The following is a 23,844-nucleotide window of genomic DNA, read 5'->3' as shown; positions in this document are numbered from 1 at the left end:
AAGAGATTTTTTTTGCCTCCTTTGGCATAGATTAAACGAACACGAGTGTACAGCTTTATTTCTTGCCTCTTTATCCTGTTCCATTGATCTCTGTGCCTGTTTTTGTATCAGAACCAGACTGCTTTGATGACTGCAGCTTTGCAGTATAGTCTGAGGTCAGGAAGCATGATACCTGCAGCTCTGTTTTCTTCTCAAGATTGCATCAACTATTCAGAGTCTTTTGTGTTTATATACACATTTTTAAATTATTTTTCTAGTTCTATGAAAAATGCCATTGGTATTTTGATAGAGATTACAATGAATCTATAGATCACCTTGGACAGCATGGTCATTTGAACAATATTAATTCTTCTGAACATGTTATATCTTTCTGTTTGTGTCATCTTCAATTTCTTTCATCGGTGTCTTATAGTTTTCTGAGTTCAGATCTTTTACCTCCTTAGATTTCCTAGGTATTTTCTCCTTTTTGAAGTGATAGTAAGTGAAATTGCTCTCTTAATTTCTCTTTCTGGTAGTTCACTATTAGTGTACAGAAAAGCAACAGGTTTTTTTATAGTAATCTTGTATCCTGCAACTTTACTGAATTCACTGACAAGCCATTAGTAGTTTTTTTTGGGGGGGGGGGGCATCTTTAGGATTTTCTTTGTGTAGTAACATATCCTCTGCAATGATAGCTTTCTTTCTTTCTCAATTTGGATTTCTTTTATTTCTTTATTGTCTGACTGCTGTGGTTACGAGTTCTAATACTGTATAGAATACAAGTGGTGAGAGCAGGCATCCTTGTCTCATTCTTGATCTTTGAAGAAATGCTTTCAGCTTTTCACTGCTGAGCATGATGCTACGTCAGGCTTGTAATAAATGGCCTTTATTATTTAGAAGTATGTTCCCTCTATACCAAGTTTGTGGAAAGCTTTTTTTTTTTAATCATAAATGAATGCTGAAATTTGTCAAAAGCTTTTTTTGCATTCTACTGAGATAATCAAGTGATTTTTATTCTCTAATTTGTTAATGTTTCTATTTTAAAATTAGTTTCTAAACCAATATGGTATTAATGAGAATATGAGGTCAAAATTCATTTACAATATTTTTTTTCATATCACTTGATTTTCTCAGTTATTTTTAATAATTCTTTCTTTCCCCTATTATCTTATCTGATTTAATATGAAACTCTTACAAATAGTTGGATCTACTGCTGAAGTTTTTATTCAGTTCATCTTTTCTGCTTTTAGTAATATACTACTATACCACATAAAATATATTATATATTTTATACATATATATATATATACACACCTATACATACTAACTTAGGAGATATCATTATAACTGCGCTTAGCTTTCACAATCAAAAACTGCATTTATCACATGGTGGACAGGTAGGGCACACATGGTCCTTGATCAGAAACCTGGATTTGAATCTCAGCACTGTCACTAACAGTATTAATTTACCTAAACTCTAGGCATTTCCCTTAATTCACTCTCAATCTAAGGAAAGTTCTAACATTAGTTAATGAGTGAATGCACATAAAATACACATACACTTAGGCATAAAGAATAGCCTTTCTTTTAGGATCTACCATATTTTGACATTTTACAATATTTCTACTAAACTACCACTAAGTAAGCATTATATCCCAGGCAATGAAGATTATTATTTTCACAGATAAAAAGAATATTCAAGAAAAAAAAATGATACACTGTTAGAATTCTGTTATTTGCAGTACTGGATGAATCTTACCTTTGACAATCATTTAAAAACAAAAACCAGCAAAGAAAGGAAGAGTAAAGTCCTAAAAATTCTAAATATTTCCCTAACATTGGAATAAATATAATGAAAGATTTCATAAGAGTTACCAAAAAGCTTGCTTTCAAGAGACGTGACCAAGAACTTAAACAGTTTGGGGTTTTGTGCGTTTTTTTATGTTTTCCAGCCTCACCAACTTCACTGCCAGGTGGGCAGAGGGGCCCTGCATGGCCTCTGAGACAGTCCAGATACATGTGCTCTCCCACCTACAAAATCACGGAGGGCCACGGTACCCTGACTATACTCACCTACAGAATCACAGAGGGCCACAGTACACTGACTAAACTTGTCCTCCCAAAAATAATGGAGGCAGGGGTTCTAGAAGCTATTTTCTTTATAATTTTACAGTAAATATTAGAATTAGAAAAAAAAATATTAGAATTAGGTAGAGCAGTAATCAGTAACTGGTTCACATTTTACACTGATGTTAATTTCTAATAATGACTATATCTCAAGAATCTAAATCTATTGTTACACGTGTTTACAACCTGTTTTCAGTCATTGTATTTTTCTTTCAAAACTATAAGCAGCTGCTAGTGAAGCTGCCCATCCGTGTGCGACTCTACAATCTCACGGACTGTCCTTACCAGGCTCCTCTGTCCATGGAATTTTCCAGGCAAGAGTACTGGAGTGGCTTGCCATTTCCTTCTCCAGGGCATCTCCCCGACCTGAGGATCGAACCTGGGTTTCCCACCTTGCAGGCAGATGCTTTACCCTCTGAGGAACTAAGCAAATATTAAATGGTTAATGTTTAATCCCTGAAATATACACAGGATTTCAGTTTCAAATTTTCTTGCTATGTTGTAAAGAATGAGTTCCTGACATGGAGTCATAAACTAGATTTGGCCCAAAAACATGATAATGAAATTTTATATGAAAGCCTCCATTATTAAAATTGTTTTTATTCCAAAACTATTATTTTTCAGATTTTACTAACACTATTCCTTCTTTATCTCTTAAAAGGCATATATTTTTTCCCACTGATAACTGAACTATTTTGTCTATAAGTAGACGTATGAAATATTACATTACAAAGGCAGATCTAACATCACAGCTTCAACTGGTTCTTCACTACTAGCTCTAACAAACAGGTTCACATTTTTTACTTTGTTGTTCAACTTCTCCACCTAGCCAAGACAAACTGCCTACGTTCCTCAATACTTTACATTTATCATTCCACCCTTCTCTCTCTAGAAATGACTGTAACATTTCTTCAATATCCAGTTCAAAATTTCATCTGTTTTGCTGGAAAATAAGTTTTACATAATATACCTGAACACTTGAAAGGAGGAGTGTTATTGTTAATCACTCATTCATGTCCAACTCTTTGCAACCACATGATCTGTAGCCTGCCTCATGTCCATGAAATTCTCCAGGCAAAAATACTGGAGTGGGTAGCCATTCTCTTCTCCAGGGGATCTTCCTGACCCAGGGATCAAACCCAGGTCTTGTGCATTGCAGGAAAGAAAGAGTACTGCCACACTTTTAAACTATTCACTCTGTCTTTCAAGTTTCACTATTCAATTTATATTATGGAAGTTTTACCCATCTGTTATGATAAAGAAATACAAGGATTATTTAATTCCCATTGATTACAAAAGATGTTAAGGCCATGATCAGGATGGTACAGCTGATACCAAGAATTACCATTAACTGACAGATATTTTACATGGATTAGCTCATTTAATTACTACAACAACCCTATTTTCTAAATACTATCATAACACTCATTTTAGACACATGGAAACTGAGGAACACAGTAGTTAATGCCCGAGGTTACACATCTTATGGGTGAATGTTTAACAAACACTGACACCTTAACTTTGCCAAGAACTTTAAAAGCATGTTTATAAAAATGAATTCATTTAATCCTCATAACTACCCTAGGAGGTAGGTCTTATCACCATTTTACAGAAGAGGAAACTAAAACACAAGACCTGACACAATCACCCAGGTAGTTAAGTTTGCAGCCAGAGTGTGAGTCCAGGCAGTATGTCTTCCAGAGAGCCCAGGAGAAAGGAGCAGTGACCCCACAAGAGGCTGACACAGACTTGCCCATGAGTGCCCAGGAGTCTCCGACAGAGGCGTGGGTCCCCAGCGGCCTGCTGCAGGGCTGGGGGTATTGAGTGTAGCAGTGCCTGCTTGGGACCTTTTGAAGGAGGTCTCCATTACCTTCATCACCTCCACCATAGTTGGGCCCCAGGTAAATAACAGGGAAGTAACACAGCCCCACCCATCAACAGAAAATTGGACTAAAGATTTAATGAGCATGACCCCGCCCATCAGAACAAGACCCAGTTTCCCCCTCAGCCAGTCCCTCCCATCAGGAAGCTTCCATAAGCCTCTTACCCTTCTTCATCAAAGGGCAGACAGACTGAAGACAAAAATCACAGAAAAATAACCAATCTGCTCACATGGACTGCAGCCTTGTCTAACTCAATGAAACTATGAGCCATGCCATGTAGGGCCACCCAAGATGGACAGGTAATGGAGGAGGGTTCTGAAAAAACATGGTCCACCGGAGAAGGGAATGGCAAACCACTTCAGTATTCTTGCCTTAAGAATCCCATGAACAGTATGAAAAGGCAAAAAGATAGAACACTGAAAGATAAACTCCCTAGGTCGGTAGGTGCCCAATATGCTACTGGACATCACTGGAGAAATAACTCCAGAAAGAACGAAGAGACAGAGCCAAAGCAAAAACAACACCCAGTTGTGGATGTGGCTGGTGACGGAAGCAAAGTCTGATGCTTTAAAGAGCAATATTGCATAGGAACCTGGAATATTAGGTCCATGAATCAAGGCAAATTGGAAGTGGTCAAACAGGAGATGACAAGAGTAAACGTCCACATTTTAGGAATCAGCGAACTAAAATAGACTAGAATGGGTGAATTTAACTCAGATGACCATATATCTACTACTGTGGGCAAGAATCCCTTAGAAGAAATGGAGCAGCCATCACAGTCAACAAAAGAGACTGATGCAGTACTTGAATGCAATCTCAAAAACAACAGAATAATCTCTGTTCATTTCCAAGGCAAACCATTCAATATCACAGTAATCCAAGTCTATGCCCCAACCGGTAATGCTGAAGAAGCTGAAGTTGAATGGTTCTATGAAGACCTACAAGACCTTCTAGAACTAACACTGAAAACAAAATGTCCTTTCCCTTAGAGGAGATTGGAATGCAAAAGTAGGAAGTCAAGAAATGTCTGGAGTAACAGGCAAATTTGCCCTTGGAGTACAGAATGAAGCAGGACAAAGGCTAATGGACTTTTGCCAAGAGAATACACTGGTCATAGCAAACACTTTCTTCCAACAACACAAAAGAAGACTCTATACATGGACATCACCAGATGGTCAATACCAAAATCAGACTGATTATAGTCTTTGCAGCCAAACATGGAGAAGCTCTATACAGTCAGCAAAATAAGACCAGGAGCTGACTATGGCTTGGGTCATAAACTCTTTATTGTCAAATTCTGACTTAAACTGAATAAAGTAGGGAAAACCATTAGACCATTCAGGTATGATCAAAATCAAATCCCTTACGATTATATAGTAGAAGTGAGAAATAGATTCAAGGGGCTAGATCTGATAGAGTGCCTGAAGAACTATGGACAGAGGTTCGTGACACTATACAGGAGGCAGGGATCAAGACCATCCCCAAGAAAAAGAAATGAAAAAAGCAAAATGGCTGTCTGAGGAGGCCTTACAAATAGCTGTGAAAACAGAAGCAAAAGGCAAAAGAGAAAAGGAAAGACATACCCAATCTGAATGCAGAGTTCCAAAGAATACAAAGGAGAGATACAAAAGCCTTCCTCAATGATCAGTGCAAAGAAATAGAGGAAAACAACAGAATGGGAAAGACTAGAGATCTCGTCAAGAAAATTAGAGATACCAAAGGAACACTTCATGCAAAGATGGGCACAATAAGGGACAGAAATGGTATGGACCTAACAGAAACAGAAGATATTAAGAAAAGGTGGCAAGAATACACAGAAGAACTGTACAAAAGAGATCTTCACAACCCAGATAATCTCAATGGTGTGATCACTCACCTAGAGCAGGACATCCTGGAATGCCAAGTCAAGTAGGCCTTAGGAAGCATCACTACCAACAAAGCTAGTGGAGGTGATGGAATTCTAGTTGAGCTATTTCAAATCCTAAAAAATGATGCTGTGAAAGTGCTGCACTCAATATGCCAGCAAATTTGGAAAACTCAGCAGTGGTCACAGGACTGGAAAAGGTCAGTTTTCATTGCAATCCCAAAGAAAGGCAATGCCAAAGAATCCTCAAACTACCACACAATTGCACTCATCTCACACGCTAGTAAAGTAATGCTCAAAATTCTCCAGGCCAGGCTTCTACAGTACATGAACCATGAACTTCCAGGTGTTCAAATTGGATTCAGAAAAGGCAGAGGAACCAGACATCACATTGCCAACATCTTCTGGATCACTGGAAAAGCAAGAGAGTTCCAGAAAAACATCTATTTCTGCTTTATTGACTACGCCAAAGCCTTTGACTATGTGGATCACAACAAACTGTGGAAAATTCTGAAAGAGATGGGAATACCAGTCCACATGACCTGCCTCTTGAGAAATCTGTATGTCAGGAAGCAACAGCTAGAACTGGACATGGAACAACAGACTGGTTCCAAACAGGGAAAGGAGTACATCAAGGCTATAAATTGTCACCCTGCTTATTTAATTTATATGCAGAGTACATCATGAGAAATGCTGGGCTGGATAAAGCACAAGCTGGAATCAAGACTGCCAGGAGAAATATCAACAGCCTCAGATATGCAGATGACACCACCCTTATGGCAGACAACAAAGAAGAACTAAAGAGCCTCTTGAGGAAAGTGAAAGAGGAAAGTGAAAAAGTTGGCTTAAAACTCAACCTTTAGAAAACTAAGATCATGGCATCTGGTCCCATCACTTCATGGGAAATAGATGGGGCAACAATGGAAACATGACAGACTTTATTCTTCTGCACTCCAAAATCACTGCAGATGGTGACTGCAGCCATGAAATTTTAAAAGACGCTGGCTCCTTGGAAGAAAAGCTATGACCAACATAGACAGCACATTAAGAAGCAGAGACATTATTCTGCCAACAAAGGTCCATCTAGTCAAAGCTATGGTTTTTCCAGTGGTCATGTATGGATGTGAGAGTTGGACTATAAAGAAAGCTGAGCACCGAAGACTTGATGCTTTTGAACTGTGATGCTGGAGAAGACTCTTGAGAGTCCCTTGGACTGCAAGGAGATCCAACCAGTCCATCCTAGAGGAGATCAGTCCTGGGTGTTCATTGGAATGACTGATGTTGAAGCTGAAACTCCACTACTTCGGCCACCTGATGCAAAGAGCTGACTCACTGGAAAAGACCCTGATGCTGGGAAAGATTGAAGGCAGGAGGGGAAGGGGACAACAGAGGATGAGATGGTTGGATGGCATCACCGACTCGATGGGCATGAATTTGAGTAAACTCCGGGAGTTGTTGACAGACAGGAAGCCCTGGCGTGCTGCAGTCATGGGGTCGCAAAGAGTCGGACACGACTAAGCAACTGAACTGAACTGAGCAAAGCCCTGCCCACCAGAGCAAGACCCAGTTTTTCTCATTACAGTGACTCCCATCAGGAAGCTTACACAAGCCTCTGATCAGAGGGCGGGCAGAAGAAAAAAGCAGCAGCAGTCACAGCACCTAAAACAAAAACCAGAGTACAGAAAGTCAATCACGATGAAAAAGCATAAAGTTTTGTCCCAGATGAAGGGAAACAACTAAATGAAGAGAAACTAAATGAAACTAAATGAAGAGAAATGAAGAGAAACAACTAAATCAAGTGCAGAGAGGCAACCTTCCAGAAAAAAGAATACAGAATAATGATAGTGAAGATGATCTAGGATCTTGCGAAAACAATGGAGGCAAAGATTGAGAAGATGTAAGAAATATTTACCAAAGACCTAGAAAAGAACTAAAGAACAAACAATAGAAATGAATAACACACTAGAAGGAATCAACAGCAGAATAACTGAGGCAGAAGAACGGATAAATGACCTGGAGGATAGAATGGTGGAAATCACTGTTAGAACAGAATATAGAAAAAAAAAAAAAAAGAAATGAAGATAGCCTAAGAACCCCCTGGGACAACAATAAGCACACCAACATTCGCATTTTAGGGGACCAGAAGAAGAGAGAAAGAAAGGACCTGAGAAAATATTTGAAGAGATAATAGCTGAAAACTTCCCTCACATGGGAAAGGAAATAGTCAACCACGTCCAGGAAGCACAGAGAGCCCAGGCAGGATAAACCCACGGAGGAACACACCAAGACACACAGTAATCAAACTGACAAAAATTAAAGACAGAGAGAAAATATTAAAAGCAACAAGGGAAAAATAACAAATAGCATACAAGGGAACTCCCATCAGGCTCTCAGCTGATTTCTCAACAGAAACTCTACAAGCCAAAAGGGAATGGCATGATATATTCAAAGTGATGAAAGGGAAGAGCCTATAACCAAGAATAATCTACTCAGCAAGACTTTATTCAGATTTGATGGAGAAATCAAAAGCTTTACAGACAAGCAAAAGTTAAAGAGAATTCGGCACCACCCAACCAGCTTTACAACAAATGCTGAAGGAACTTCTCTAGGCAGCAAACACAAGAGAAGGAAAAGACCTACTGAAAATAAACCCAAAACAATTAAGAAAATGATAACAGGATCATAGATATTGATAATTACCCTAAATGTAAATGGATTAAATGCACCAACCAAAAGACATACTCTGGCTGGGTTGATGAAAACATGTGCATGTATGCACTTCCACTTATCACATCACTCTGCTTGACCCACCCCCCCCAATGCTATGTATTTATTTTATATTGTTAAAGTTACTCATGTTCCCATTATGGCCTGCAATTGTTAATTATCGTTTATTATTTTTTTGTCTGGCTATTGATTGTGAAAACTGATGAGCGTCTTTTACTACTGTGATTATGTAACTATTACTCACTTAATACCACTGCATCATGATTGGGCAACAGAAAAATAACAGAACTCTATCACAGAACTAGGATCTAATAGAAAAACCTGTAATGACTTTTTAAAATCCAGATGCATATCAACATTATCTTGAAATTTTTTGAAAACTACAAATGCTCAGGTATTAATTTTCTTCTCCAGAGCTCCAGATGTTTCTAATGAGCAGTCATGTTTAAAAACATAGGGATGGGGAACACATGTAAATCCGTGGCTGATTCATGTCAATGTATGGCAAAAACCACTACAATATTGTAAAGTAATTAGCCTCCAACTAATAAAAATAAATGAAAAAATGAAAATAAAAATAAAAACAACTGGACTCTATGATGATTTTTACTTTTATCTAGTTTGTTTCACTTTTTCTATTTCATATTCAGTGCTCCCATTTCTTTAGTTTATGTTCTCCAATTTCTCTTTTTTTTTTGGATGTTCTTTCTCAAGGCTTATTAACTGTAGCAGAAAAGCTTTTGTGTATAAATATAAATATGTATAATATATATGTTTTAGAAAACTTATGATTTTTTGCCTAAAAAATATGACATTTTGATTCCACTTGTTTGACATATTATGAACAGAATGCTACATTTGATTTAAAAATAGAAATATGCAATAAGCAACAAAGGTTTACTGTATAGCATAGGGAACTATAGTCAATATCTTGTTATAACCTATGATGGAAAATAATTTCAAAAATAACATATGGTTTTTTGTATTTGTATAACTGAATTGCCTTGCTGTGTACCTGAAACACTGTAAGTCAACTATACTTCAATAATACATATATATATTTTTTTAAACTTTATTGCTGAAAAACATTAATCATTATCTGAGCCTCCACCAAGTTCTAATCTTTTCCAATGGTAACAAAAGATCACTGATCACAAGTCATCATAACAAATATAATAAAAATGAAAAAGCTTGAAATATTGCAACAATTACCAAAATGTGACAAATGGACACAAAGTGAGCAAATACACTGGTGAAATGGCACTGATGAACTCAATGCGGGAATGCCACAAAGCTTCATTCTGTAAAAAGCACAATCATCTGTAAAGCACAATGAAGTGTGCTGGTAATAGTGTTATCTCACCGGGTTATTATGAAAATTATATGAATATAAGTAAAATATTTAGAAGAGTATCTGGCACAGAGTAAGCAGTACATGAAAGGTAAGATATCACTCCCAGGGTGTTGGCAGCTAAATCCATTTCCAAGTCACGTTCTGCCTTGAAGTGACTAGGGAGATACTAAAATCAGTACAGAAGGATGCTGGTTCCACCGTGATGCTGGGCACTGTGGTCCTGGGGGCCCCAGCACACTGCTCAGCCTATTGTGAAACGAGGCTTCGGCTGTGTGGACTTAGACACATATTTCAGAACACACCATTCTAAACAATGGCGCCAATATCTAATAAAAGACCTAAGTGTGAATCATGCTGTCTCCCCACTTGAGTTTAGACTTATCTGTAACACTTGGCTATTTTGTTTCCTCTATACATCCAGGGAAGTTAAATTTCATATGTGGAAAATGTTTTGGGGTTTTCTGCTGAGTACAGACTTTCCTTCAATGAAAGTTTCCTCTATAAAAGTGTTGCTTCCTCTTCACTATGAAGTCAAAGAAAAAGAAAAGCAAGGAAATGAAAAGAGGTGAATACAGGAAGGAGGCATAAAGGTACCAAGTTCAATCAGGAAGAAAAAAGAAAAACAGTATTATGCGCTTTTGAGTAAAGATGGTGAAGACTGCTTGCTGTGTGAGATCTACCAGCAGGTTCTACATCACCAGAGGTATTAAACCCAAAGACATTAGTATGAATCAGACTATGTTCTTACTTTGAGCTTAAAATACAGAAGAGGGAAGTATGGATGGATGAAAAAGAAAAATGTTTAAGACAGAAGTCATATGAACAACATCACAGATCTCACATTAACACTCACGTCATCTCTCTGACAGCTCACGCAAGGAGGGCCATGCAATACTACTAGGCAAACATAATTAGGTCATAATTCTCACTGTAACTCTATACTGTCAACTCCAGCAGACATAAAAGTGTGGAATCAAAGAGGGGTGGGGCATTGCGCATAATGTTTATGAAACAAGGAAACAGAGGTCAAATGAAGCTTTACTTGACCTGTCAGTTGCATACCAGTAGAGAGCATAAATCCAATATAGAAATTCTGCTTTAAAAGAACATAAAACTGAAACAAATTGTGGGGGCTGGGGAAGGGAACAAAGTTGGTTACAAAAAAAAACAGCACTATCTGATCATCTAAAAATCTGTCTGATTCTATCTTTGTTTACCTTAAATAAATTTTTCATTGATATTAGTCTCAGCATTGCATGACTTTTTAATCAAACAAGATTTTAAATTTGCTTTGCATTAAAGGACACAAGTTCAAAGTACTCTTTGAAAAAAAGACTGATATTTTTGAAAAGTATTACTCAAAAGGCCATAACATACTCATTAAAAGCTGCAAAGCAGCTGCAAACGGTGGTCCAGTAGAGCAGTACTGGCACAGAGGGCGACAGAGAAGAAACTGGTGTAAAGTTAAGATGAATTCAGCAAACCCAGTGCTGTATAGATTAACAAGCCCATTCCCGGTAAAGGTTTTGAACACCAGTAAATGTCTGAATCGGGACACTCTTTGATATGCCCCACACAGATGCTAAATCATCACTTACAATTAGCAGTAAATGCCAACGCCATAGGAAAAGGGCGAAATCACGTTCTGTGCTTTTTGGCTATGGACATGCTAACAATGGTAACAGTATTATGTTCTTATACTCTGCTTCTTCACAGCAACCTTGTCTGTGTGTTATGCATGAGAGATATAAGATCACAGACAACAATCAAATGAAGCAAAACGCGCAAACTCACACTCTTTCAATCCTTTTGTACCTAGCCATGCCTGAAAACTCTGATTGTAGGTATAACTTTGCTAAATAAACTCATAAAAAATATAACTGTATAAGTGAAAGTGAAAGTCATTCAGTCATGCCCGACTCTTTGAGACCCCATGGACTATACTCCATATATACATATGGAATTCTCCAGGCCAGAATACTGGAGTGGGTAGCCTTTCCCTACCCCAAGGGATCTTCATAACCCAAGGATAGAACCAATAACTGTACAAAGGATATAAAAATAAGATTACAGTGGAGAAATACAATAAACTCTTGAGTTTACAAATCTGTGTCTATTTGAAATTTGAGTCTTCAAGTTTAAAAAGTCTGGTGTCAAGTAGTAGAGCAGGAACACTGGCAAAAGCCTGGTCCCAGGACTTAAGACAAGGATGAGACCAGAGGAACCAAAAGAACCTCTGATGAAACCAAAACGTAAACAATGCCATTTTCAGAATGGGTACGCGATAAGCTAATTTTGCTGTAACTAGTCAAGGAAAATGAACCCATAAAATCAATCAGAAACCTCTGATTTCTGATGCTTCTTTTACATGAATCATTGATTCTCAATATATTTATACATTCTAATTATAGATTGAACAATTATACTCTACAGCTTGGTATCTTTTATGTTTTTCAGAGATTCTGTTGAAGGGTCCTGTTACTCCTCCTGTTTCAGTAATTCATGACTGCATGTTTTAGCCACCCAGTAGTAACTATCTCAGCAAAGGACTTCTAATACTACAAAATTCAAAGAAGCAAGACGTGTCAAGGGAGAATCAAAATTGAGTCAGTACTGTTAAGAGAGCTCTTTTAAATAGAGCTGGCAGCCATTAAGCAAATGCATTTCTCAGCCTGGAGGGAATCTGACTTTGACCTGGCAAAGTCACACAGAACACCAGCCAGGAACTCAAGATACTTAATGGACCTTACTCTAATTCTAAGGGCTTCCTTGGTGCCTCAGTGGTAAAGAACCCACCTGTTAATGCAGGAAATGCGGGTTCAATCCCTGGGTCGGGAAGATGCCCTGGAGAAGGAAATCACAACCCACTCCAGTATCCCTGTCTGAGAAATCCCATGGACAGAGGAACCTGGCGGGCTACAGTCCATGGGGTCAGAAAGAATCAGGTGCAAATTAGCCACTGAGCATGCAGGCACTCTAATTCTACTGATTTCTTAAGGATCGATACTTTCCACCTTGAATGGAGACAATCACAAATCTTACCAGGCAACTTTTAGCAACCTCATGATCTTTTGCTTTTACTTAATTCTTTCTGTTCCTTGGAACACTCTTTCAGGGTTACCGGATTCTCTATATACCGAATCACAGCTCTTAAGACCCTAAATTAACTTTTTTTCTTATTTGCAGCCTCCTGCATTTGGGGAGGTTGACAGAAGTTTGAAGGAAAAAGTGAAAGTTTAAAAGCAGAATGGTTTAAAATAAAATTAAAAAAAAGATTCAACGGATATTACTCTGGTATCATTTACAACTGAAAATCCCCAAAGACGGTCCCTGCATAGCCAACACCTACTAAACCCTATTCAGCCTAATCCTCCCACAAAGATTATTCCAGGGTCATAACTGACCCATCACCACCCTTCAGTCACTTTTTGCTTCATAAACTGCTTGGACTTTTTGGTGTCTTTACACTCACTGGTTACTCGAGCTTAAACACTCACTAACTGAAAAGAGCAAAAGACTCCAAGGTTCTGTTTTTTTCATTCTGATTTTGCATTAGTGTCCTCATCATTTAACTGCTATAACTTATTTTATTGCATACCTTGCTTTACTGGGCTTTAAAGACACTAAATGTTTTACAAAATGAAGGTCTGTGGCAACCCTTGATGGAACAAGTCTATTGGCACTATTTTTCCAGTAGTACTTGCTTACTTCAAGTCTCTGGGTCACATTCTGGTAATTCTCACAATATTCCCAACTCTTTCATTATGATTATAATTGTTACGATGAAGGACAATCAGCGATCTTTGATGTTACTAAAGCAATTGTTTTGTGGCGCCACAAACCAGACCACAGAAGATGGGAACGTTGTGTCTGTTCTGATTGCTCCAGGAACCACTGGCTCCCCAGCCTGTCTCCCCATCTCCCAGGCCTCCCTGTTTCCCAGAGACACACAATATTTAAATTAGTCCAATTAACATGCCTGCGTTTAACAGTTTCTAAGTGTCAGATCAGAGTGAAGAGAAGAATCACAGGTCTCTTACTTTAAATGAAAGCTAGAAATGACTAAACTCAGTGAGGAAGGCATGACTCAAGCCAAGACACGCCACAAGCTAGGCCTTTGCACCAGTGAGCCAAACTGCAACGGCAAAGTAGAAGGACATTACAAGTACTACTCCAGTGAATAAAATTCTCCAAGCCAGGCTTCAACAGCACATGAACCATGAACCTCCAGATGTTCAAGCTGGATTTAGAAAAGGCAGAGGAACCAGAGATCACATTGCCAACATCCACTGGATCATAGAAAAAGCAAACCAAATTCCAGAAAAAATCTACTTCTGAATTATTGATTACGCCAAAGACTTTGACTGTATAGATCACAACAAACTGTGGAAAATTCTTAGAGATGGGAATACTAGACCACCTGACCTGCCTCTTGAGAAACCTGTATGCAGGTCAAGAAGCAACAGTTAGAACTGGACATGGAACAACAGACTGGTTCCAAATAGGGAAAGGAGTATGTCAAGGCTGTATACTGTCACCCTGCTTATTTAACTTATATGCAGAGTACATCATGCGAAATACTGGGCTGGATAAAGCACAAGCTGGACTCAAAAGTGCCAGGAGAAATATCAATAACCTCAGATACACAGATGACACCACCCTTAGGGCAGAAAGTGAAAAGAACTAAAGAGCCTCTTGATGAAACTGAAAGAGGAGAGTGAAAAAGCTGGTTTAAAACTCAACATTCAAAAAACTAAGATCATGGCATCTGGTCCCATTACTCCATGGCAAATAGATGGAGAAACAATGGAAACAGTGAGAGACTTTATTTGGCGGGGCTCCAAAATCACTGCGGATGGTGACTGCAGCCATGAAATTTTAAAAGACGCTTGCTCCTTGGAAGAAAAGCTATGACCAGCCTAGATAGCATATTAAAAAGCAGAGACATTACTTTGCCGACAAAGGTCCGTCTAATCAAAGCTATGGTTTTTCCAATCGTCATGTATGGATGTGAGAGTTGGACTATAAAGAAAGCTGAGCACGGAAGAATTGATGTTTTTGAACTGTGGTGTTGGAGAAGACTCTTGAGAGTCCCTTGGGCTGCAAGGAGATCCAACCAGTCAGTCATAAATGAAATCAGCCCTGAATATTCATTGGAAGAACTGATGCTGAAGCTGAAGCTCCAATACTTTGGCCACCTGATGTGAAGAACTGACTCACTGGAAAAGACCCTGATGCTGGGAAAGACTGAGGGCAAGAGGAGAAGGGGACAACAGAGGATGAGATGGTTTGATGGCATCACTGAATGATGGACATGAGTTTGAGTAAACTCCAGGAGTTGGTGATGGACAGGGAGGCCTGGTGTATTGCAGTCCATGGGGTCACAAAGAGTCGGACACAACTGCGCGGCTGAACTGAACTGAACTGAACTCTAGTGAATACAAGAATGATAAGAAAGCAAAACAGCCCTACTGCTAATTCAGAGAAAGCTGTAGTGGTCTGACAGATGATCAAACCAGCTAAAATATTTCCTTAAGCCAAAGCCTAATCCAGAGAAGGGCCTGTGTGTGCACTCAGTCGCTCAGTCCTGTCCAACTCTTCGTGACCCCATGGGCTGTAGCCCGCCAGGCTCCTCTGTCCATGGAATCCTCCAGGCAAGAATACTGGAGTGGGTCCAGGGGATCTACACGACCCAGGAATCGACCCAGGACTCCCACATTGAAGGCAGATTCTTTACCATCTGAGCCACTAGGGAAGACCAAGAAGGGCCTCTCTTCAATTATATGAAGGTTAAGAGAAGTGAGAAGGATGCAGAAGTGTGAAGCTAGCAGAGGTTGATTCATTAAGCCCAAGGAAAGAAACCCTCTCCATAATACAAAAGCACAAGTGAGGCAGCAAGAACTGATAGAGGAGCTGCAGCAAGGAACCCAGACGACACAGTTAGGATAAGTGATGAAGGTGGCTACACTAAACAACAGATTTTCAGCATACACGAAACTGCCTTATATTAAAAGATTCCTTCTAGGACTTCTACAAGAGAAGTCAATACCTGGCTTCAGGGTTTCAAAGGACAGGCTGGCCCTCTTGTCAAGGGCTAATGCAGCTGGTGACTTTAAGTCAAAACCGATGTTCATTTACCATTCTAAAACTCCCAGGGCCCTTAAGAATTAGGCTACATCTACCCTGCCTATGCTCTACAAATGGAACAAAGCCTGGATGATAGCACATCTGTTTACAACACAGTTTCCTGAATATGTCAAGCCCTCTATCGAGACCTACTGCTCAGAAAAGATTCCCTGCAAAATATTACTGCTCACTGACAATGCACCTGGTTACCCAAGAGTTCTGAAGATGTACAAGATTGATGTTGCTTTAATGCCTGCTAACATAACATCCTGCTAACATGGATCAAGGGGTAATTCCGACTTTCAAGTCTTATTTAAGAAATACCTGGGTAAGCTTATAGCTGCGGTCCGGAACCCACACTACCTATAAGGTATGCATCCAGCAAAAGGAGACCTGTTTCTAGAGCTAAAAGGATTAAATGAGATAACATGTGTAAAAACAGCAGGGTACCTATCCCATACTAAAACACTAAAAAATAATAGCTTCTTTCAAGGATCTCTGTAAATCTGTTGAACTCCTACTCACCCTCCAAACCCCAATTTAAATATCTCCATAAAACCTCCTTAATTATTTGTTCTATTTTCTTCCTCCCCCAAAATGCAACTGCTTAGTCTTCTGTTTCCCATGGGAGTTATAGAACCCTCTACTGTACTTTAAATGCTTGTTGATGGCCTTTCTGTTCCATTAGAGAATGAATACCTCCAGGGTGGAATTTTTATCTAACTACTGCCTACTCCAAAAGTTAAAGAATCAATCATGAAACTTAATTAGCATTTATTAAACAAGTAAATGATTTCATTAAACTATTACAAACTAAATTCCATCACCTCCACTAGCTTGGTTCATCGTGATGCTCTCCATCTATATGCCATCACTCCATGGCAAATAGATGGAGAAACAAGGACAGACTTTTATCTTCTTGGGCTCCAAAGTCACTGCCAATGGTGACTCCAGCCATGAAATTAAAAGATGCTTGCTCCTTGGAAGAAAAGCTATGACCAACCTAGATAGCATATTAAAAAGCAGAGACATTACTCTGCCGACAAAGGTCCATCTAGTCAAAGCTATGGTTTTTCCAATAGTCTGTATGGATGAACCATAAAGAAAGCTGAGCACGGAAGAATTGATGTTTTTGAACTGTGGTGTCGGAGAAGACTCTTGAGAGTCCCTTGGACTGCAAGGAGATCCAACCAGTCAGTCATAAAGAAAATCAGTCCTGAATATTCATTCGAAGGACTGATGCTGAAGCTGAAGCTCCAGTACTTGGGCCACCTGATGTGAAGGACTAACTCATTGGAAAAGACCCTGATGCTGGGAAAGATTGAAGGTGGGAGGAGAAGGGGACGACAGAGGATGAGATGGTTTGATGGCATCACTGACTCAACGGACATGAGTTTAAGTAAACTCCAGGAGTTGGTGATGGACAGGGAGGCCTGATGTGCTGCAGTCCATGGGGTTTCAAAGAGTAGGAAACGACTGAGCGGCTGAACTGAAATGAACAAACTAAAACCCTTATAGAGTCTTTCAAGTATTCTACAATACCCTAAAAAGATAACAATCCTTACATACTTTGATACCCTATCAGCAATGCAATTTTTTAATGCTTCTGCTCACCATACACTCATTTAATTAAAGTACAAGTGCCTCCTGCAGGCTGAGAGTACTGTACATTGGTGAACAAAATGAACAAAAAACCCTGTCCTGATGGGCTTTATGTTTACCAGAGGTAAATCTGTAGAAGAAAGAAATTTCCATGACAAATATACCAGAAGACACAAAGTTATTCTTCAATATTTACTAAATATCAAAAGGATAATAAGAAACAAAAACCTCCTGACACACAAAATCTAACTACTTTAAAAAGCATGATATAAATTCAGATTCAGTGTAGTAAACAAGTAAAACTAATTTTGTATCCCTAAAAAAAAAAAAATGCTCATCCTAAGGACTCATTTCCTTGTAGCTAAAAGTATTTGTAATTTCTTTTTTGAATGGTTACCAGTCTTTGTGAGTTTTTAAGAATTTTACAAATACAATTACAAGCATCGCATAGATCCTAATTTGAAAGGTGGTGATGTGTAACGTGGCCTCTTTGAAAATCTGTTTATAACCTTAAAACATTCTTCATTGTATAAGTGAGGAGAGCTTTTCACGCAACTTTCTATCAGGGCTTCCAGTCTAAGTGGTGCTCCTCCATGAGTAAGACAGGCTATGCTGCTGCTGCTGCTCGTGTCCGACCCTGTGCGACCCCATAGACAGCAGCCCACCAGGCTCCCCCGTCCCTGGGATTCTCCAGGCAAGAACACTGGAGTGGGTTGCCATTTCCTTCTCCAATGCATGAAAGTGAAAAGTGAAAGCGAAGTTGCTCAGTCGTGTCAGACTCTTAGTGACCCCATGGACCGCAGCTCACCAGGCTCCTCCGTCCATGGGATTTTCCAGGCAAGAGGACTGGAGTGGGGTGCCATTGCCTTCTCCAAGACAGGCCATACCAGCACTAAATGAACTAGCTGCAATATCAGGCAAGCAACCCTGGTGCCAGAGACACACATGCTGCTCTTGCACACCAACCTTTCTCCAACCTTACCCCTTGCTTCATCCTCTTTGCTGCATCCACCTTCTTCCTCAAGTATGGCCTATGGTTTCCTTTCTTTGCTCATTCCCAGGTTTGGCCTAGAAAGTCCTTTCCTTATCTCTACTGTCAAAACACTACTTATCAACATACCATTTCCATCTGGAAGAGCTTAGGCTTTTCTCTCTTGGGGTAACTGTACCCTCTTTTAATTAACAACCCTCTCTGTGAGCCTTTCCTACAGAGCTTAGCTAGTTCTACCTTGCTCTAACCCTGCCCAGCCACTCTTACTGAAGCATAAATGTTCCTCACTGTTCTGCTCATCTGGAAAGGGCCCTTAAACACACAACAGGGGCTTGATTTTCCTATCAGATAAAAGACTAAACATAATACCCAAATATCCAATACTTGCCATAGCTAAACACTAGGAAACTTCACTGAGAGATCCCTGCAAAACAGTATTGAATTCCAAAATCACAAAAAAGACTCAGTCTTACTGAACAAATCCTGCTACCTAAAATTACATTATTTCAATATCAGAAGAAACAAAAAAAGGTAATCTGTTGTCCCACGCAGAGAATGCTGAGAGGAGGATCCTGAAGGCACTAGGTACTTCTTACAGAGAGGTTTCATTTCTATTGTACCTTTTGGTCATTTTAGGCTTTAATAAGCCAACTTAACATTTAACTGAGAGCCTTGCCCTGCTTCACTAATTAATACTGCAATCAACAAATGAAAGGGAAATCAGTAATAACCAATTCTGGATATAAAGTGCAGTGAGCTGGGTTTCGGGTTACGGTTCCTACATGTGGAGTTGTATAAATAGGGATCTCTGCCCCATAGAGTCTACAGAGAAAAGGTGAAAAGCATAAACGTCAAACAAGTGGTGAATGGACAGATCACCAGGAGCCCTAGTTTCAAGGGCTCTTTCATCAATCCCCAGCCACAGGGAAGAAACACTTCAACAGCACCCTAAAGGAAACAAGAAACTGAATCATGAAAGGAAACAATAAAAAGCATCAGCGGCATGCCTTACAAAAATTACTAGTGAGATTTAAGTCTCAACCCCCACTTTTGTCTCAAAAGTGCTTTCTAATAATACTGCGCAGATTCCAAACAGCTTCCATCTGCCAAGAACTTGCCAACTGCACCTCCCCTGCTCAGCTACCAGGGTGAAAAACCAATCCCAAGGGAACCTCAATCCCTTCATTTTGGCAGAAAACTGCAAACATCTACCTTGCTGGGCATTTATCCACAGGGCGAATAGTTTCAAAGTGAATTTAGGAGGTGAACAAGACCCAAGGGAAAGCAGGAGAGACAAAACAAAAAGGAGAATGGGTGAATACAGATTTAAAGGAAAAGGTCAGAAAAACAGAAAAGTCAAGAATTTATCTGGGGCGGGGGTGGGGGGGGGAGGAAAGCAAAAAGGCAATATAAAAAGTAAACTCAAAAGAAGAGAATAAAATAATACTCTACCCTAAAGATAAATGACTCGAGAAGGAAAGTGAGGAGCAGCAAAGAGAGTCCAGATGACTTGAGGAACTTTACAAATTCTCTTACTCTATCTTTTAAGACTGATTGGGTTCGGAGATCGGAATCCTAGAAGAGGCAAGGGTCTATCTAGCAGGGGAGGAAAAAGTGAGCCAACGTTGGAGAGTAAAGATATCTATCCTGCCTCCTAAGCTCTTAGATAGACATCAGGTAGGGCTGAATCAAGGAAACGGCTGGTGAGGAGCCGGGTTCCGGGAAGGGCTTAGAGAGGCAACGATCACGCGGATTCACTTGCCCGTGGGCGACAGGGTCCACGTGGGCTCGGGGGAGACCACAGCGCTCCCCCACCCCCACGCCCGCCCCGGGGGCAGACTGCGAGGCCGGACTAACAAACAGATGGGCTCCCAGAACAGGCGCAAGAGATGCGAAGTATCCTCGGGAGCTGGCCACACTCGACGGGGACCCTGAAGGGGGGACCAGGGGCAAGGGCGGAGTCGCCAGGGGCCCCGCAGGCGCTCTTGGCGAAGCCGGAACTCACCGATGCCGAGCCCCACAACCAGGCGGCCGGCGAGCAGCGTCTCCTTGTTGTTCGCCGCGGCCAGCACCGCGGAGCCGGCGGTGAAGAGGGCACTGGCCAGCAGGATGGCGGCGCGGCGGCCGAAGACGCCGTTGAGGGCCCCGCCGGCCAGCGCCGAGACGGCGGCCGCCCCCACCGTGCCGGACACGAGCAGCTCCTGCCACATCGCGTCCAGGCTGAGCTGCCGCTTGAGCAGCAGCATGGCCCCCGACACCACCCCGGTGTCATAGCCGAACAGGAAGCCGCCCAGCGCCGAGAAGACTGCCACCACGTACACGAAGGCGGGGGTCTCGTCCTGCTGGAACTGCCGCCGCGCCGCGCGCTCCAGGTCCCCGACGCCGCCGCCGCCGCCCGCGCCCGCGCCCTGCAGGCTGGCGCTCGACTCCGCGGCCGCCAGAAGGCTGCGCTCCCCGGCCGTGCTCGCCGCGTCCGGCTCCTGCTGCTTCCTGCGGCGCTCGCCCATGAGGCTGCTCAAGCTCCTCAGCGTGTACTCCACATTCTCGCTCGCCTTGCGGGACATAAGGCAGGGGCCCGGGGCTGCCCGGGGGAACGAGGCTCCGCGGGCTGGCGGTTTCGGAGGGCTGGACAGCCCGCGCGGGCACAAGGAACCACCGCCTTCCTCCTCCCGGCTCCCGCTCCGCCTGCCACGGTAGCAGCCGCCGCCGCGGCCACTCCGGGGAGAAAGTTGCTGCCCGCCGGCCCCGGCTCTGCGGAGTTGGAGCCTGGCGGGTCTCACTCGAGACTCACGCCCCGCGCCTGCCGAGCTGGCGCTGCGGAGCAGGCGGGAGGTGGGGCCGCGGGTCACGTGCAGCCCCAGCCGGCGGGGCCGGCCCGAGACGCCCCGCCCCTGCCCGGGCGGTGCCAGCCTCAGCCCACCCCGGACCCCCAAACCCCACCTCCCGATCGAGCGCGACCTGTGACCTAGGCTCCTTCTAAAGTGGCTCTCGGTTTCTTAACTGCTCCGAGTCCCGTAGTTTGGGGGTCGCAGCTGAGGGGCAAGCCAGTGTTTGCCAGCCCGGTACTAGGCTTCCGGACCCGGAGAAATAGCTTACGATGATTGCACGGTTTCGGAAGGCGAGGAGAGAACCACTTAGAAAAGCCTGAGGATGGCCAAGGCTGGAAGGGCCTAGGAAAAAATATCCTTTTATGGCATATAGCAAGTACCCTTCCTTCCTTTTATAATACAGTGATATAAATGAATCTGTTCCGGAGCAAGTCAGTTTCTTATCGCCAGTCCCTCCTCACTTTATGTTTATTTTAAAGGAACGATACATCTTATTTCTTTGAGGACAGAGGTAACCTATCTCCCCAGGTGAATCGCAAAACTTGTTCCATGGATCCCTGATGTGTAAAAGAAAATTCACGTTGATACGTTCCACTCTTGTGTCACCAAGTATTAACAGCTCCTACTGGTACAAAGGAAACCCAAGATTTCATCTGATTTGAGGCTTAATAGGCAATCTCCACCAACACGCTCATTAAAAGGAAGGATGTCTTCTCCCTGGAGAAATCTACACTGTTGTCCTCCATTTTCAGGGGGCAGTTGTAACTGTCTCATTTGTTTGTGTGCTGTGTTGTGCTGAGTCCCTTCAGGCGTTTCTGACTCTTTGCAACCCTATGGAATGTAGCCGGCTAGGCTCCTTTGTCCTTGGGATTCTCCAGGCAAGCGTATTGGAGTGGGTTGCCATTTCCTCCTCCAGGAATCCAACTCTGGTCTCCTGTGTCTCCTGCATTGCAGGTGGATTCTTTACTGCTGAACCACTGGGTAAGCCTGCCTCATCTTCCTGAAACAATGCAAAGATGACATTACTTGCCACCAGTTTTTTAAACTGTTAATTGTGGGTTATTAGTTAGTGGGTCCCCCTCCCCACTTTGTTGTCTTGTTTCAATAAAAAGTTACATTATAATTTGTCAAAATTGCTTTTCTTTGGATTATCAATCATGATTATCTCCATGATACAACACTTTCCTTTCCCGAAACTAGGAAAAATGATTTAATGGACTCAGAGGGCTTAACTGTTTAAACTTATTGTGTGACTTTTAAGTAAGGTTCTCTCATAATCCCCAGGGATCAGTTAAACAGAGAGAGCTTTTAGCTCTAGAGCAATGAACTCTTTAATAATACTCATGCTTCTGTAAAAGATTCAGGTAAGAGCACGCCCTTTCCCAGGCCTGCTGGTGTAAAACTGCGCCATCTGGTGGTGAGCAATTCCATCGTTTTTGAAGAGCTGGGCTTTTCTACCAGAGGAGATTGTTGCCAGTTCCCTCTTGTTGAGATGAGAAAAAATAAGATAAAAATAAATAAATAAATAATAAAAAGAAACAAACTTTCATTTACTCTTAGCAGGGACACCTTGTCTCCTGACCATCCCTTGATGGAAATTCAAATTTTGTGTTACAGAACACTAAACTACTTAAAGTGGTTCCATTCCATATCGTCAGGTCACCTAAATACCTAAAAACAGGTTACATCCTAAAAGAAATACGACATGAAAAAAGGGATAAGAGAGTTTAAACAGAGTTCTTCCCAGCCCTTGAAGAGTACCAAGTTCGTTTTAGTACCACAACATGAGTAAAATATAGTTTCCTGAAGCCTGCCACAATTGCAGATTATGGTGAAATGGAAAGCCCATTGGCCAAGAATCAAAAGACATCGGTCCCATCACTATCACTGTTTTGCTGTACACTTTTGACAAGCAGTTAAATTCGCCTGTGCTTGTTTTCTTATTTGCAGAGCAGATAATGGTACAGCAGTGACTTGTTTACTAGAAATGAAAAGGAATTTTAAAATATACCTAACTCCTGTTGCAGAGTAAATAATAATTATAAGCATCAGTATTGTTTGCAAGGTGAATTTGAAAACCCAAGTTTTAGGTACACTTGCTTTACAACCTCAAGAAATGCTAAGGACCAGATAGAAAAGGGAAATAAGTCAGAGAATGGTTTTAGCTTTACTGCTACAGATCCCTTTCCATTCACCTCTCCCACCATAGTAGTCCCCTTTCCCCAGAGATAACCAGGCCTATCAGTTTGAAATGTATCTTTCCAAAACATTTCTATGCATTTATATGTATGCATTTTTATGTACACAGGTAAACAGTTTTGATATTGTTCAGATCACAAAGAAAAACACACATCAAACTGATT

At 41.3% G+C, this 23,844-nt stretch overlaps 1 protein-coding gene across 2 annotated transcripts in view; it reads right to left on the bottom strand.

Moving 5' to 3' along the window:
* Positions 1 to 21,508, bottom strand: part of SLC2A13 (solute carrier family 2 member 13) — a 487,541-nt gene extending 466,033 nt beyond the window's left edge. Inside the window, exon 1 of one of the 2 annotated variants that reach the window (XM_043886959.1) lies at positions 20,659 to 21,508. In XM_043886959.1, coding sequence (XP_043742894.1) covers positions 20,659 to 21,217 — 559 coding nt within the window. In that variant the 5' untranslated portion in view covers positions 21,218 to 21,508. The remainder of the gene's footprint in view (positions 1 to 20,658) is intronic. The other variant, XM_043886951.1, reaches the window with a different exon arrangement.
* Positions 21,509 to 23,844: the final 2,336 nt, after the last annotated feature.

Source organism: Cervus elaphus, chromosome 3 (genome assembly GCF_910594005.1).
Source record: "Cervus elaphus chromosome 3, mCerEla1.1, whole genome shotgun sequence".
NCBI lineage: Eukaryota > Metazoa > Chordata > Mammalia > Artiodactyla > Cervidae > Cervus > Cervus elaphus.
The sequence above is the reverse complement of the archived record's forward strand: the minus strand, read 5'-3'. Positions and strand labels throughout refer to the sequence as shown.